This window comes from Acanthopagrus latus, chromosome 2, assembly GCF_904848185.1.
Source record: "Acanthopagrus latus isolate v.2019 chromosome 2, fAcaLat1.1, whole genome shotgun sequence".
Classification (NCBI taxonomy): Eukaryota; Metazoa; Chordata; class Actinopteri; order Spariformes; family Sparidae; genus Acanthopagrus; species Acanthopagrus latus.
Window position 1 is genome coordinate 20,558,340 of NC_051040.1, and position 17,233 is coordinate 20,575,572.

The following is a 17,233-nucleotide window of genomic DNA, read 5'->3' on the forward strand; positions in this document are numbered from 1 at the left end:
TCACTGAACAAACACATACTCACACGGCATCAATACAAACAGCAGACGACTTTCTTTTTCTTCCTCTTCCTCTATCAGACTATCCCTCTCACACACACGCGCACGCGGCAGCTGTTTGGAACTTGCAGCAGAGGGAAAAAGACCCACCCATGAGGTGAGCTGGAGGTTAGCTCTCCTCTGGGCATTTACTGTCATTGACGAGCACACACACGCACACACACACACTCACACACATACACACAGTTCCAGTCCGCCCTCTTTCTCACAGTCTCTACAGTTTATGGTAACAGTTTCATCCGTTTACAGCCTTAACACACATATGCCCGTGAACATACACACATTCCCTTCGGACTAAATCCTCTTGAAGGCTAACGGGAGTTTGTGTAGCGACTGCAAACACACATCTACACACATAAACACATTATAGTCATCCATTGTGGGTGCTGCCCTCAGAACTAAAAGAGTGTGCGGCACAGTTAAACTAATATTTATCATTTGCTTGACGCTCTTCAACTCCTTTTCATCCAGCGTCTCTCTTTCATGTCCCGCTCTGTATCAAATACACATAAATTAGCCTGAATATCTGTTTCTCTCTCACTGGATCTGTTAGTACTTCCTTAAAACGTGAAAAAAAAGATTGGCCTGAGTGTGTGTCTGTGTGTGATACCTGAGAACACCAGTGTGCTCTGCTGCAGCATCTCAGATCTGAAGGCCTGCCAGGCATCCATCAGCTGACTGAGGAAACCCCTTGGGTCTGTGAGCTCGCGGCGAGAGGAATGGAGCGTGGAGACAGTCGCTCGCAGGGCCCTGCTGCTGCCGTGCATACACACACACACACACACACACGCACACACAATTCGACAACTTGGAAACTCCAAACTAGTGCTTGGAGTGCAGTAATGCAGTAAAATTACTAAGATAATATTTCTGAACTGGAGAAGTGCATCAGTATTCTCTTTTGCTCAAATCACAGGAAACCTCCAGCAACCAGAATACACTGCACCGCATGAGAGATATTAAACACTCCCGCTGATGGGTAATGTCCTGCAAATTAGGCGATTTCTTGGTTTTCATTACAGTAGGGCGGTCAGCTGATACAAACAGTATTGTAATACAGCTAAACAGTAAACCTTAATACGTTTCTGAAAACATTTAAGAAGAGCTATAGGTCTGGTAGTAACATCATCTTGGTTTATGCTTTAGTTTATGAGCGCTGCCTGGTTAAAACAGTTTATTCAGAGTTTGGTGAGATGCCCCCTCTTCTCCATCCTCACTCCTGTTCCTGTTTATCACACTGTCTCGATAAATAACCAGTATTTCATTGTTATGTCACTGCTGGCCAAAATATGTGAGCATCTTTTGGAGCCGTCACATAAAGATTGAGACAGCACTGTTAATAGCCACCTAGGTAGCTGTTATCAAGAGCTATTAGAGTGACAAGCGTGTGAATAAGATGACATTAACCATTAAAGGTGTTGCTCAGAAAGACCCTTGCTGGAATCCTAACCCGGCAGGGAGATTTCTCTCTGCCTCCTTTACAAACACTTCGACTATGGCTCTTAATCCCTGATTGCTCCAGTTGAGTTTCTCGGTGTGTGTGAGCTGGAGGACTGTGTTTACCACACTCCCTGGTGTGAATGTGTGTAACTGTGGGCTTTTGAAGTGGAGCATACTGTACGTTCTGTGACAACGTTCCCCGGATAGATCAAGGTTTTTAAAGATGCAGCTGCTCCTTCAAAGCAAAGAGTTTGGCCCGCTTGGTAATGAATACTGTATATGCCAATATCATAGCAGTAGTTACATACTTCAGCCTTACAGTTAATTCCATGATATTTAAATATGTGAGACTGATACATGTGGAAGAATATAAACAACACTTAGAGAACGATGCCGACTTACTTACGAACCGCTCTTGAATTGTAAAGTTAATTTCTCATTTATTGGCTGCGGCAGATGTAGGAAGTGCACGAAATGTAGAAATAGAAGCTGATGGTGATGAAATGAGGCAGTGACATATAAAATGAATTAAAAAGGTGAACGTAAGAGGGAACGACAGAGGAAAGCTAAAGGACTGATGTAACCACAGTGTCCTCAGAAAAGGGCACAGCCATGTTTTACAGTACTCTCCCCTTTTTCCCCCTCTCTCTCCCATCCATCTCTCTCGGCCACAAAGAACTGCGTTCAGACGAAAAGCACTTTAAGCAACATGAAAGATCACTAGCTCAGCTAACACACAAGTCCGACACACACACACACACACACACACACACACACGCTTACTCAAGTCAAAACCCCATGCAAAGCACAGACGAGGAAAACTTGTGCGCTAGAATAGAACATTCTGTTATTTCAATGACACTCTTGAAGGAACATATGGGTGAGAACACACCGAAAAAGTTTCCTATTTTCTTACACACGTGACACACAGGTGTGCACACGCATACACACACACACACACACACACACACACACACACACATGCACACACATGCACACACACACAGACACACACCTGTACAAACATGCGCAAGCCTGTGCGGGCACAAACATCATGAACATGGCTCGATCTTGCATGCAAAGCGATGTGACAGTTTTGTAGAAGCTCACTGGGGTTCGAGTGGTTGTTGTTTCTCTTACTCAGGGTTTGTGGCTTAAGGTGATCAAAAATGAACGGAGTCTGAGACGAGACAGGATGAGAGGGGAGACTCCGAGCTGCTCTGCGGTGCCAGAGAGAGAGAGAGAGAGAGAGAGAGAGAGAGAGTGTGTTTGTGCGTGCGGAGCGGAGGAGAAGCATGGGCACAGCTTGTCACGAGAGCCAGTTTTATAATGTCAGATGACATAAATCATAAGGCTGACAGCACCAAATGGAGGAACAGATATGAGCCAGATCTGTCATCGGTGATAAGACTGAGATAGTGAAAAACAGAGAGAGGGCATGCGTTGGCTCACCCCGTGGTTTACTCATTTAGCAGTTTTCAACGTCAGCAGGCCTGATTAAAAAGCACTTTTTTTCCGTCTCCACCTCTCTCCTCTGCTCCTCGGCTGTCACCAAATGCTCCATTTCTCTCTTTATTTCCAGGAAATACCCAGTGGGTCAGCTGAATTAACTTTCTCTACTCCATTCTTTCCATTCTCTCTTTTTATTGTTTTCCCTCTATCATCTCACACAGTTGTTTCCCATCTGCCCTGGCCTTCCTGCCGTGCATTTGGTCAAGGAGCTGAGAGCCAATCAGGATGAAGCAAACCTTGTGCTTTTGTTTTGGGTTTTATCTCCATCCTCTTTTGGTTTAATTGAACCTTTATTCCCGCTCTTTCTTTGTCTGAGGTTGTTTCCTTACCTGAGAATGTCACCTTGCTGCTTTTCTTTTCCGGGTAACCGCTCTGCCTCCTCCGTGGAAGCTGCTACTGCCAGCCTGTCAGGGGGGGAAGAGAGGAGAAGAAGAATGAGGGCGAAGAATCATGAGCAATATTCCCCTCATTAGAGAACGTAAGCCTCACGTAATGCCACTGTGCTCCCATGGGGTAAAATGAGCTTATTGATGATGCAACTTTAATGATTGAGCGGGGAGGACGATCGTGATGAAATGGAATGAGATGAAAAATTAAATGGCTGCTCAGAGGTAATTGATCTAAAGAGATGGGCTTCCCCTCCTCAGCTCGTCTAATCCCGTTTCAGATAATTCAATACATAATAAATCATTTTTTGAATATGAGCAGAGTGAGCGAAGCGGAGAGGCAAAATATTTATTAGGACCGAAGCGCAAATTTGAGGTATTTGCACGGGGAGACACGAAAGTAACCTAATTAGTTTCAAAGAGCTGCACATTTTGAAAGCAGCGGGAGGGTTCAGGCACGGCACAGACTGGAAAGTTAGGGTCCATCCCTACATCCATTACTCACACTCACACGGTGAAGTGCATATTCATGCATGGCGAGGTAGTAGGCAACTGTAGCCCACTAACCCTAACATGAACTACACTTAACCCACACTTTATGCACACATATTGGAGAGCTCTTAAGAGTAACTCCCATAATTCACCATGGTCCACTGTACCACCACCACAGTCCAGTTGCTGGGCAAAATGCACCCATCAGCTAGTCTTATTACCAACAATAATCTACGGACATTAAGAAGTTTAAGTTTATCACAGGCTATTGACTTCTCACAAATACTGCACAGCAAGTGTGTGTAGTGGGGTGGATCCTTCGCCTGCATTCTGGAGATGTTTTTCAGCCTGACTGATTCCAGGCAGGGGAAAACCAATCTGACGGACAGATTCCTGCAAGGAGCAATCAAACAACGACACGTAAACAGCGAGATTGCATGATCCGGACACTTAGAAAACGGAGACGACACATCCTGTTCTTTCCTAAAACACCACACACAAATAACTCTGAATGGTACCGACAGCCAGACTGAGAGAGCAATAAACATAATGAGCAGCAAGTATCACGAGGAGCAGACTAGACAAATAGAGTCTAGAACCAGACAGGTAATAATCCCGACCAACACAGTTTGATCATGAAGTGTAATTTGAACAAGATGCGGTGATCCTGCACGGGGATTTTCTGCTTATTGGCAGCACTTAGGAAACAAACATGAGGAAAGCCAATTTTGAAAGTGCAGGAGAGATGTTTCCAAGATATTGACTCTAGTGATTCCCCTTTGATTTGCATGTGCTTATCTTGTTGGTGAACAAGGCAGTTGTCTAAATTCCCTGTGTAGGAGAATCCCTTAATTACAGAACAGTTCAAAGTAGGGCTGGGCAGTATGTATACGATTTATATCATTACCGTGGTATGAGACTGTATAATCTGAGTCTGGGTTTTAAAGGCTGTATTACGGGAAAGTGATTTCCCGTAATACATTTTCTGAACTTGCCCGACTGTTCTACTTGTTCTAAAACTTGTCATTAACCACTAAATCTCACTGTTTGAAATATTCTGTAAAAGTAGCAGTTTTCACTCCTGCAATATTGTTGCAACATCAATATCCTATCAATATTGAGTAGGGCCTATTTGGTCAAAAATATTGTGATTTTTGCCACTAAAGAAAGACTTCAATAAGATTTCAAAATACTGAGGTATATATTGTACATAATAATATGGCCTAAAATATCCCTCAACCCTAGTTCAAAGTAACCTAAACGTGTGCTGTTGTAGCAGCCGTGTCCTATTTGGTTTGTGTTTCAACTTGACATTTCTTTCCATCTCAACTTTTGTGCAGGTTTTGGATTAAAATATCTATTTCTGTTGCTACAAGCATGTCTTGACAATCTCCTAATATCGCATCCAATTTTTTTATTTTTTGTTTAAGGCTAGAAAAGGCCCTGACGATTGCTAAAATTACCCGGTTTTGTTAGGTGAAACAGGAAGTGAACTGGTCTCAAACAGTGGCAGTCATCCCGCCTAGCTGATCCAGGTATAACATGGCTTAATGTAAGGTATCAAAACCACACAATGTCAACCTTTTATGCTGGATGCATCAGCCAAGTTAATTCTAAAATATCTCATAACACGCCACTGCCCAACAGACAGCAAACTCTATAGCGACGTAGATAGGCTTGTCCTATTTGCAAGTTTGGAGTGATTACGTCACTTGTGTTGACGCATGCTGAGGACAAGGAGTCAAGAGACTTGAGCAGTGTACTTCTTCTACAGTCCATTTTTACGCCAAGAGGATGTTACATTAGTGACCACAGAACACATGAGCAGTCTTATGGTAAAGATTATCCAAGCTTGAAAGTGCACTTAGGATGATTCAGAGCTTTCAGCTGCTATGTATGTCCACTTGTTATCACCTGACTGAATGTTCACATACGGGTCGCGCGATGACATCTGAGCCAGCACCATTCGCTGAACGAAGATGCAGTTAAAAGCTTGGAATCAATAATAATGGGCCTCTCTGCTTAGATTCTCTTCACCATGCAGCATATTGTTCCCAAAGGTCAAGAACAATCATCCGAGCACAGAACAGAAGTCTTATTTGTAGACGATGATGGTGCTGTGTGGGTCGTATTCTCATCTGTGAAATGGGCGGCTGTTTTAATGCATAGATCCATTTCTTTCTTAAGAAATGGTGTGCATTTTGTGGCTCTATATGTCCCACTTTTCTTTCTTTCTCTCTGACTCTCGTTTCTGTGTTTTCATGTTAACATATTTATGCTTTATGCTGGCAAGAGACTACTATGGTTAAACCAGGGTCAAATAAAAGATACATGTTTTCTCTCGACATGCAAATTGTATGGACAGTATAGGGGTTACGAGCAATGTGAGGTGAGAGTGGGTTGAGAATGCGTGTTTCTAGTAATCCTGTGTGTGTGTGTGTGTGTGCGTGTGTGTGTCTGCGTGTGAGAATCAAAGGCCATGTTTGAGTCCAAGTGCGTGTTTACAAGTAAATAAGCATGCGTGTGACTGTGGCTTAGCTGACGTATGTGTCCCTGCGAATGCGAGTGTGTGCGTGTGTCTGTGTGTGATACTGAGCGAGGAAGACTTCTCTGCGTGCATTTTAGCCTGTCTGTTTGTATGTTTGCCACTTTCTGACCAAGTCTGGGTGAGCCTGTGATCCTCTGTGTGTACGTCCCCGTGTGTGTATGTGATAATGTGTGTACTTGTGCATGCGTGCCTTTGCTTTTTCGAGTGATGGCAGCCCAGACTCCCACTGTTCACCCATCTGTCCCCACCAGTCCCAAAGCGAGATCAGAAAGAACACTGCCTCGAGAGGGGTGTGTATATGTTTGCGTGAGGGTGTGTGCGTGTGTGTGTGTGTGTATTTTGTTTACAAATCCGTGTGTGCTTTGTGTGCGTGAGCTTGAGCTCCTGTTCCCAGGGCAGTGGCTGTCAGTGGAATAACTAGGTAGCACAGTGCCAGTGAGTGCGTGCCAGATTAGAGTACCCCCTACCAGCAGCCCAAATCAACTGCCTCATCAGGACATGTCATACACACTCGCACACATACACACACACACACACACACGCACGTAATACACACCCGCGGACAGTCATGCACTCACATCAACAACACTGATCTGCCAGCCACAGTGTTATCGTGACCTACCAAGTCACATTTTTTCCCCCCTTTCGGAGTGTGTATGTGTCACAGAGTTTCATGCTCCTTCATATTTTCAGAGATTTGGACTGAAGGTCAACATCACAAAGCCAAACTTCCCCTAGTAGGCTTATTTTAAGCCCCAGACTGTGTACAAAATGTTCTGTGTCATTATGTCTGTTTATCCTAGTTTTTGTTCCGGGCTAAAAGGGTGATTGGAATTTTTGCAATTGCTGGCTCTTACCTCTGGAACATCCTTCCACGTTTGTATGAGATTATGCAAATTGCTTGCATTGTTTGACTGTGCGAGGATCAATGGGTGCGACATATTAATGTTTTATCTGTTATTATTATTTTTTTTCAAACCTCAACCACAGATGGCGCAGACTTTACAGGGAATCATCAGTGGCGCACTCAATGAACAAACGGCCCAAACAAATGTAGTTGAAGAACCATTTCAGGTCTTGATGAATTTGATATTTTAGTGATAACTTATAAGTGCATGTCAGCTTAAATGTAGCCACATATTTAAGTGTGTGCGTTGGCCTTTCCTGTCACCATTAGAAGTGACGTGAAGCTTCCTCATATCAAAGCGTCATCTGTTCACCCACAGTGTGTGAGCAAGTTAAAAGACTGTTCTGATCAACGCCATTGCAGGACATTCAAAATGAAAGGGCATTTCACTTCGACCAAAACAGGAGCACAGACTAAGCATGAATCCACCCACACCCAAACACAGTCATTCACACACTAGTGCATACGCATAACTGTATGTAGAGCCTGTGAATGTTCTTAAAATTACAAAAAAAAAAAAAAAAAACAACTAGCAAACACATTCAGCCAGAAATTAAAGCAGTTCAGTTCGTTGAGTCATCGCTTCATCAATTAATCATAATCCTGTTTTTTGAAAATGTTGTGTGTGTGTGTGTGTGTGTGTATGCGTGCGCACAACACCTGTCTTGACTATATTTTGTTTTCAAGTTATTTGGTTACCATGTAGGGGTGCCATAACAGTGATAGTGATCATCAAAACAACACGCATGCACAGACATACACAAGTTCGAAATGCAAGCACAATGATATCATTTTATGGCTAACCGAGTCAGCTCGACAGAGATGAAAATGCAGGATTTGTCCTCCAGCTTGTGAATTTTTATTCAAATTCACTTTAGCACAGCATGTCTCTGTATTTCATTTGTGTATGCTGGTTGCTATGCTACTGCTCTAACGAGTTATTGTTGATTACCAAATAAACTTTGTCCTATAGTGTGTATGTGATTGTGTGTGTGTGTGTGTGTGTGTGTGTGTGTGTGTGTGTGTGTGTGTGTGTTCTTGACAAACACTCAGATGCACATTAATACTGTTGTTTTTTGTTTATCCTGTTGTCATGAGCCCCACAGGAAAGTTGAGCCACCATGAGAGCTGAAGAGAGGTTGTCTTCTACCAGGAAGAGTTAACCTCCAAAGCAACTAAAACACACACAACACAGACACAGCAGTGTGTGTGTGTGTGTGTGTGTTTGTGTGTGTGTGTTTGGTGCGGTAATGTAATGTGACCTCGAACTTGGATCTATGCTAATACCTCACATGCTGGCTTTGAAGGCTGTTTGACTCTGTACATAGTAGAGTTGCAATATTACCTAATGCACACACAGCGAGAGAGACTATGGTGATGTGTGTATTGTTTCTGTGGTTGCCAGTAGAAACCAGATTTTGAAATGAAACCACACGAGTACATAACTAATTAGCCATAAAGTACTTCCTCGTTACAAATGGATGCCTTTCTATTCGTCATCCATCATTTGTTTCTCCTCCACTCCTGTTCTCCCACCTGCAAGCCGTCTTATCACTGTTGCAATCCAGCCTCAGGTGTGCGTGTGTGTGTGAGAGTGCATGAGTGTGTTTGTGTGCATTTTCACACATTTTCATGATTCATTCTTCATACCTGCCAAATCTAATTTCTATAACTATGCACAAAAGGTGTGTGCAGGTGTGTGTGCACACCAACACTGCATTACACACACACACACACACACACACACACACACACACACACACACACACATCACACAGAGTTGGGTACAGACGCAAACAGACTCACACCCAGACACACTGTTTGGATCAAGAGTGAGACCAGCCACGGGGAAGCAAGCAGAGCGTATCAAATTCCTAGACACTTCTCTCAGCACCCTGAGCATGCGCACGAGTTAGACGATGTGTTTCAACCTGTCTTTGGTTAGATGAGTTCTGTCTGGACATACATTTTTTGCAGTTTCTTCTACCAAGGGGTAGTTTTTACTCCTTGGTGAGTTTTGATTGACATTTCAATTGCATTCAACTGGTACACAAACAGAAAGAGAAATCACACCAAATGGGTCTATCTGGGAAGGCCCAAACACTGATGACAATAAAGCTGGTAAGTGCAGGGTAAAGGTTTGATAACATTTCATCAGTAAAAAATCCACGGTTTGCTAGGCTGGACTCGCCGAGCTAACAAGCTACCATGATACCATTGTAATGTTTGGTTCCTGATTTAGCCAAAGGATATAAATTGTGCTCCACCTCTGCCTTTCAATACAGGCTTACTTTGCACTGCTTTCTAATATTTCATAGCTACCAGTATCAGCTTCATGCGTCATGTTCACACTTTGATTCAACCACTTTGAAATTGCCTCAAATGCCCCTGAAGCTACACTTTTTGCCTTTACTTTATTTCTCATGAGTAGCTGGCTTACAAAGATCGCTTATGTAGTTGATAAGCTTTTAAATGTATAAATGGGGGACTGTCCTTTATCTAACATGACGCAATCAGATAGATCAGTTGCCTCTCCTTTGGCCTTACTAAATTACAAAAAATACTCACGACCACTGAGTAGTGTTACAGAGCGATGAGTCTTTTCCGACTCAAGTTATCTCTGGTTGAGTACAGACACCGGCTCTCAAAGAGCACCCAAACCTACTTTGGTCTAGAGTCTCAAATGAATAAGTCAAACACAGCTGAAAGTGAATCTAGCATATCTGTGTCGTCTGCTGGAGAGACGTTTTGCCACATTCACAGCATGTGGGGTGGAAGATAGAGGTAGAAGGTAAAAAGACATCAGAAAAGGGTCACTATCAAAGCTGGGACTGCTAAGATTGTAGAAACCAACAAGAAAAAGCTATTTAAGCAAAAGTTTCCAACCGATATATTCCCAACTCCCTTCAGGCCTCCCTCCAAAGCCACCTCTGAAACATGTGAGCGCACACTGCCTGCCTACATAGGCATCGACTGCCCTGTATCTTTCACTGGCCAGCAGGTTAATGTGTTAGCAGCTACTTCGCTACATTCAACGAGCTCTCGTCATTTTTAAGTCTAATAAATAGACGAACAAACTACTCTGTTATATGCCAAAATTAAGCGATCATATAAACACGAGCAAAATAGCTGACAAAAACATACCTCAGTCTGAAAAGGCTATCCGCTGCAGCTACTCCTTACTGCTAGGTGTGTGCTTTGCGGGTTTGCCCGACTCTGGGGCAGTGTGCTTTGCGCTACAGTTAGCCGCTGCCACCATGGCTCTGTTTCTCTGGCTCAGGGCCTGTGTGCTTTGTGCTAAGGAAAGCTGCTGAAGAAGTCTGCTGCTGCTGCTACACCTCTGTTCTTTGATTCAGGGGCCATGTGCTTTGCTCTACTCTGTTAGCAGCTGTAGAGCAGACTCGGAAGCTGTGTACCGTGACATCGTTGACATCGGTATCCATGTCCACCCACCTCATGTCTCACTCACATGTAAGAAAACACCTAACACTCTTGCTAATCAACTTATAAAGCAGACATATCACAATATCACCAGCTCATCTGTGCGTGAACTTGTTTAGCAGGTGACGTTATTAAATCAGGTTTAATTGCGTGCTGCACATTATTACCCTTCTTGGTTTGTTTTCCTCTGTCATGCACCTGTCATACACACACACACACACACCTCAACTCGTGTCACGAACACACGCGCTGTCTTACAGGTGACATTTTAATCAGTCTTGGGTTGCACACACAAGCACACACACACCACTTCTCTTATCCTGTCGGACCAATGTGGGGTCAAACAAGAGAGAGCAGACAAAAACCAGTTGGGGAACGGGGGGTCTTAGTTCAGTGTCTCTAATTAAAACTTTGCTCAAGTGCCAGAGCCTTTTGTTTAAGTGCCCTGCTGGCTCGAGACATTTACATCCATTCCAGTATAAAATCTATTGTCCTTTTATGGTAAATTACATAATCTCCCAACAAAAGCTGTATTAAGTCTCTCGGGGTGGGAGGGGAGAGCCGTCAATCATAAACACATCTCACATAACAACAGAGTCACACTCCTGCTGTGTAGCCAGCCGATCAGAACATCCTCATTAACTCCTACTCGCATGCTATCTTTCTCCTTTTCTCTCCCCCTCTTTTGCTTTTTAATCTGTTCATTACCACCTGTGTGAGTGACAGTGTGCAATTGCAGCAAAGCACCGGCAAATTACTGGTGTGAGTGTTCAGGGATCAACAGAGGGGCGTGAAGGAGAATGAGTTTGTAAGCAGGTGATGGAGGCAGAAGACAGATATTTGACTGAAATGACAAAATAAATATATCAGAAGGCAAATGAGTGAAAGAGCGTATTCACTGATGTCAGCCCATGCTGGCGTCTCACACATCACTGTGTCGTGCATCATTATCTCCGACTGAACTTTGACCTCCTGACCCACGCTTGGCCCCCGAGGCTTCAGAGTACAACTGTGTTTGTCTGTGTGTGTGTGTGTGTGTGTGTGTTTGTGTGTGTGTGTATGCTTGCGTGCAGTGTATGAGCGAGATAATCAGCTTACATTAGTGGATTGGCTCACCAGTCTACCATACACACAGCAACATACGGACAACCTGCAACCCAGCAAGCCATATGAGCATACTGGCTGTGGCCTACACACACACACACACACACACACACACACACACACACACACACACACACACACACACACACACACACACACACACACACAAATTAAAGCTAAATATCTACTGTGAACCAATCTGTGCTGGAGATTTAAACCTGGCTTTGACATTTCTGTACCGTAACCTCTTGTTATATTATATAGATGGTTACCTATAGATCCACTGTGACTTTTAATTCCAAAATCTCAATTTACTGCTCACCACTGAGTGACTTTTTTGGTCCATTTTTGGGATTTTTTTTTGTGGGTACTATCAAGAGCATGAATTTCAAAACAATGAATAAAGAAACCAATGTGAAAGTGCCTTAAACCTGTCACTTCACCTCTCGTCCAACTGTTGTCGCTTCTAGTTTTAAAGAAAAAAGATGAAGATGGCCAAAGTGCCAAACTCAAGGCTTCAAAACATTATCGTAAAGACTAATGGGTTATGTCATGATGGGTTTGCACTTTTTTTTGATTTTTACAATTGGGACACTCAGAGAAAATGACAGTTGTCTAGTGGACTAGTGGTCTAGTGGAGACCACACTGAGGCCATCACAGTAACTACAGTAAATCAGTTATTAAAATTGGTTGCACCATGAGCATGAAGTCATAACTAAGGCCAATCGACAGTGATGGATAGCGGTCCCTCGAACAAGGTCAACATGCGCATTACTGGCATGAACCACCTGTCATCAAGGCACATTGTAGGAAGTTGGACCAATAAAATATAACATCTATAAATCAGATCCCTACAGGATTACTGTGCTGCAAAATGGTCAGCAAGTAATGAAGAAATTATGCTGGGTGGCAGAAAAACTACCGTTTAACCATTGGTGAGTATAAATTTGGTGACATTTTATGATTTACCATAACATGTGTAGCTATTTATTTGTTACCTAGAGTTATGGTGTAACTTATCTCTGTTTTGCAACCACATCTATTTTAATAAGGCAAAAATCGCAACTTAGTAGTAACAACTAGGTTCAGTTTGAAGTTACACACAGCTGGTGGAACTGCCTACTGATCTCCAGCTGTTGCCCAGTGTTTCCCAGAGAAGGAGAGCAGAGGGAGATTATTAACTAGTTTATTTATTGTGGATGCTTTATGAAATAAAACTAGAGTAAAACATGCTAAGATGGGTCGCCAATTACACTTGGCCTAGGAGTGCTAAAATGTGACATACAACGAATGACACCAGAGTATATATGCAACAATTCCCAGAAGTAATCTAACTAAACCCTATGGAAGAAAAGGAAGAAAAAGACATTTGCTAAACCTTAACCTAACCAAAAACAGGAGAAAATCAGGGAGTATAGAAAAGGCAGCTCACCCCTACTGCTTCGTGCCTGTTTCTGAACAGGCTTGCTTTGGAAAAAACACAGAGCACTCTAGCACTTAACTAAACACTCTTTAGTTCTCAAAAGATACTAATTTCTCAGGTGTAAACACAATTCAACCACAAGCGAGAAGGACATTTTTTGCTGGTAGTGATCCTCGGCATCTTCCGGGCAGAACCAGTTTAAATATCCCCACTCTCCAGCACCAGCCAATCCCCAGCTCCCATGTCACTTGCTCTTTGCCAATGTGGTGCCGGACAGGATGAGTGTAGATCAGCTTTGGAGGCAGACAGGAGCTCTCTCTCAGCTTGAAACAACACGGAAATTAATGGCACAACAAATGCAAAATACAGCTGGAGTCTTAACACCATCCAAGAAAAGTTTATGTGTGGGAAACACTGTGTATGCACTCCTGTCCCTGTATCCCCTAAGTAGCTCACCTGGCATACCGACGACCTGGCCTCAATTTTTCCTGCAGGATTGTTCATTGTGCTTTTGCCTACGTCAGGCATTAACCTGCCGATTTATCAGTCTATCTCTAATAAGCACCAGAGGAAATAAGACCGAAAATGAGTGGAGAAAAGCTAGAAAGGTGCATCTTTCAGAATTCCATGCTTAATTACATGTTTTTAAGTGGAGAGTGCATCAAATGCAGTGAATCAGACAGAGTAACTGAAAACACCCGTGTGGTTCTATAGAACTGTTACCTGAATGGTCTCCAGCTGAGTTAATAAGAAAACATTTAATTGTTATAATTGTGTGAGTGCAGGAGTGTGTGTGATTGTGTCCACAACACCCTATGAAGTATTATCTATTTGTGTTGTGCACATTGGGCATTTGTGGGTGAGTCTACTGGTGTGTGTGTGTGTGTGTGTGTGTGTGTGTGTGTGTGTTTGTGGCTGTGTATGCGCGTCTGTATATACTCGTGTGAGTGACTCCACGCGAGCACTTCATACATATTTTCCCTGAAACTTAACTCAGCCTTTAATAGCTGTTTGATTACATACACGCCTGCTATTTGATTACCAACCATTTAAAGCTGATGTAAGTGACACAACAGGAGTCTTCACCACCTGTTTGGGCGTGTGTGTATGTGTGTACACCATATGTCAGTTAATGTGGGTAGCTGCACACACAGAAACATACATACGAACATACTTTTGATGCTAATGATGCTTGAATCTGAAAATGGGGATAAAATGCAGCAATATCTACCAACATCTTTTTAATTCTAATGTACACACACACACACACACACACACACACACACACACACACACACACACACACACACACACACACGAACACACACGAACACACTAGCAGGCAGAGAAACAGAGGCTCTGATGTTTGTAAGCCTCCTGAGGTGAATCGATGCATATTTAAACTTATTCACATGAGCATTCTTGGTGTATACATTCCCTGGAATAGCTTCTTGCAGCCGGCAGAGAACATGAGTGAATTTGTTGCATTCAACTGAGATATACAACATGTGTAGGTGGAGAGAGAAATTGCAGTAAATGACAGCATAGTAATGAAGAGAGAAGGGAATGGCTGTATCCACTATTTCAAATATAGACAATGCTCCATGGCTCTGTTGCACTCAGAAATGATCTTATTAAATTCTGCCGGTGTGACTATTTAATGCTAATGTGAAGGTGTAAGTCCTTTGTCCCCAATTCTGAGGGACCAAAGGCCTTCACACACCAAGCCAGTTTATGTGAAGATGAGTTTGTGGCCCTATCCCTTCTTGAGCAAAGACAAAGAAAATAGGTCCTAATTAGATAATAGTAATAGATCAAAAGTTTCCCATGCTGATAAAAGGGCTGTGGAATTATTGTGATTATTTCCAGGTGTGTTTCAAGATGTCAGCGCTCCACTTTGAAAACTGGCTACACTGGAACCACACATTTAAAATAAGACCACTAATTTCCACAAACCAGTTGATCCTGAACAAGGCACATGCACACACCACCCACATCACATCACATCATTAATCAATATTGTGTCATCAGGAAAGTGCATCCGCAGACATTCACACTGGATCGCGGTCAATCGCCTAGTTGTCCTGTGATCAGTCTGCTCACACTGATTTGACACACTACACTGAATCAGAATAGTCAAACAATCCTCCTCAACCCTCTCAATCAGATAATAAACCGATACAAAAAAGTGACCCCATGTTGAATATAGACCTGATATGGGCTAGAATCCTTGCATTGGCATTTTAATTGAAGATGGAGCAGACCAAGATATCAACATCAGTTGGTGTAATTTACTGGTATCACAGAGTAATTCACAGCGATCAAAGGAGTACATCTACCCATCAACTGAATAAGATGGGAGGCACTGTGTGCACGCTCCTGTGGAATAACATAATTCAAACATTTGTTATCGATCAGAATGCCAAATGCTTTTTTGGGAGCTGCTGTAAGTCTCTACAGTGCACTTTTGATGTTATATAAAGCCTCCAGGCATAAACCATCAGAGAAATCTTTACAAAATGGTATTACTTGCTTTTCTTCTCCTAATTTTGCCTTTCTTTACATGCCTCTGTTTTCCTTCCAAAACATGGGCTCATGGCTGAGAACTAACTGCGAAGCATAAAGTATAAATGTACTTAGCTACATTCCAGTGCTGCCAGTCAAAATGTATGATAGTATAAGGATCAAGAGAGAAAACGGCACGATGGAATAAGTTATCGTTTTTGGCATGTGGAGTGCTGAAAACAAAGCTAAAATAAGCTCTCTACCTTTGAGTAGAACTCCATTCTCTCTCACTATGTTATGAAAGTGACAGGGTTACCTTCTGTCCACCCAACACCTCCACACATCCTGATAAAAATGAAGCCTGCCCCCTCACGTATCATTTCTGGACACTGATCTAATGTGATGCATCAGTGAGGTGTTACTTGGCTGCTTGTTTCAGTTTCCTAAATATAAGCAAGCGAGTCGATTCTCTAACAAAATGAGGAGGATGTTTGTCGAACCAGACCCTGCTGGCAGTGTGCATGAGTATGTTTGCCACTGAGGAAAACAATTCCAGCCAGTGAACAAACCTGATAACTATTGTAAACAGTCTGGTCTCATAAAAGTCATGTATCCATTTTCCCCCTTTTCTAGGCACTGGATCATCGAGGCATTTAAAACGGCAGTGGAATCTGTAATTATACGGCAAAGGTCTGTGTCAGAGATGCACATACACACACCAGATAGTAGGATACATGTTTGATTTGCCCGAGAGTGTGTTTGTGTGTTTTTGTGTTAACAGCATGACTCACAGGATAATTGCCCACATGAAGCCTAGTATTAGAAATCGTTTCACACCGGGGACGGGAAGCACAGACAAACACATACAAACCTCACCTCTCTTCCAGCTGTTGGAGGTATTTTCTCAGCTCGTCTACATTTTTATTGGCCTTTTGAAGTGCGTCACTCAGAACTTTCTCTCTCTCCTCCGGCCCCCCCTCCTCAGCTCCTCTCTCTGCTCCCTCAGTCGCTCCTCCTCCATGCTGTCCAGTTTGCTACCAAGTTGTCTCTGATTTTTCTTCATTGATTCTCCAATACTCTCCTTTAATCCCTGTCTTCTTCCTCTCATTCCTTTCTTCGAACTCCTCTCTCCCTGCTTCTTTGTGCCTTGTTTCTAGCTCTTCTTCTCTCGCTTCTCTCTTTCTCCTCTGCCTGTCTCTGCACCTCCAGCTGAAGCGCCCTCTCCCAGTCCAGCCTGCCCAGCTTCAGTGCCTCTCGCCGGGCCTTTTCCCTCTCGGCGGTCCCTCTCACTTCTCGGAGCTCGGCCTCCATATGAGCCAGGCGAGCGTGGAGTTGCTAGAACTCATGGAAAATGAGGCAGCTTACACCACAGTACCGGCAGATCGTCTCACTACACTCAATCTGAAGGAAAAACACA

At 43.2% G+C, this 17,233-nt stretch overlaps 1 protein-coding gene across 1 annotated transcript in view; it reads right to left on the minus strand.

The window, feature by feature from the left end:
• Window positions 1-16,846, minus strand: part of lekr1 (leucine, glutamate and lysine rich 1) — a 32,023-nt gene extending 15,177 nt beyond the window's left edge. Inside the window, exons 1-3 of the mRNA XM_037085795.1 lie at window positions 16,693-16,846; window positions 3,339-3,413; window positions 668-813 (exon numbers count right to left, since the gene is read on the minus strand). Of these exons, the coding sequence (XP_036941690.1) occupies window positions 668-728 (61 nt within the window). The 5' untranslated portion in view covers window positions 729-813; window positions 3,339-3,413; window positions 16,693-16,846. The remainder of the gene's footprint in view (window positions 1-667; window positions 814-3,338; window positions 3,414-16,692) is intronic.
• Window positions 16,847-17,233: the final 387 nt, after the last annotated feature.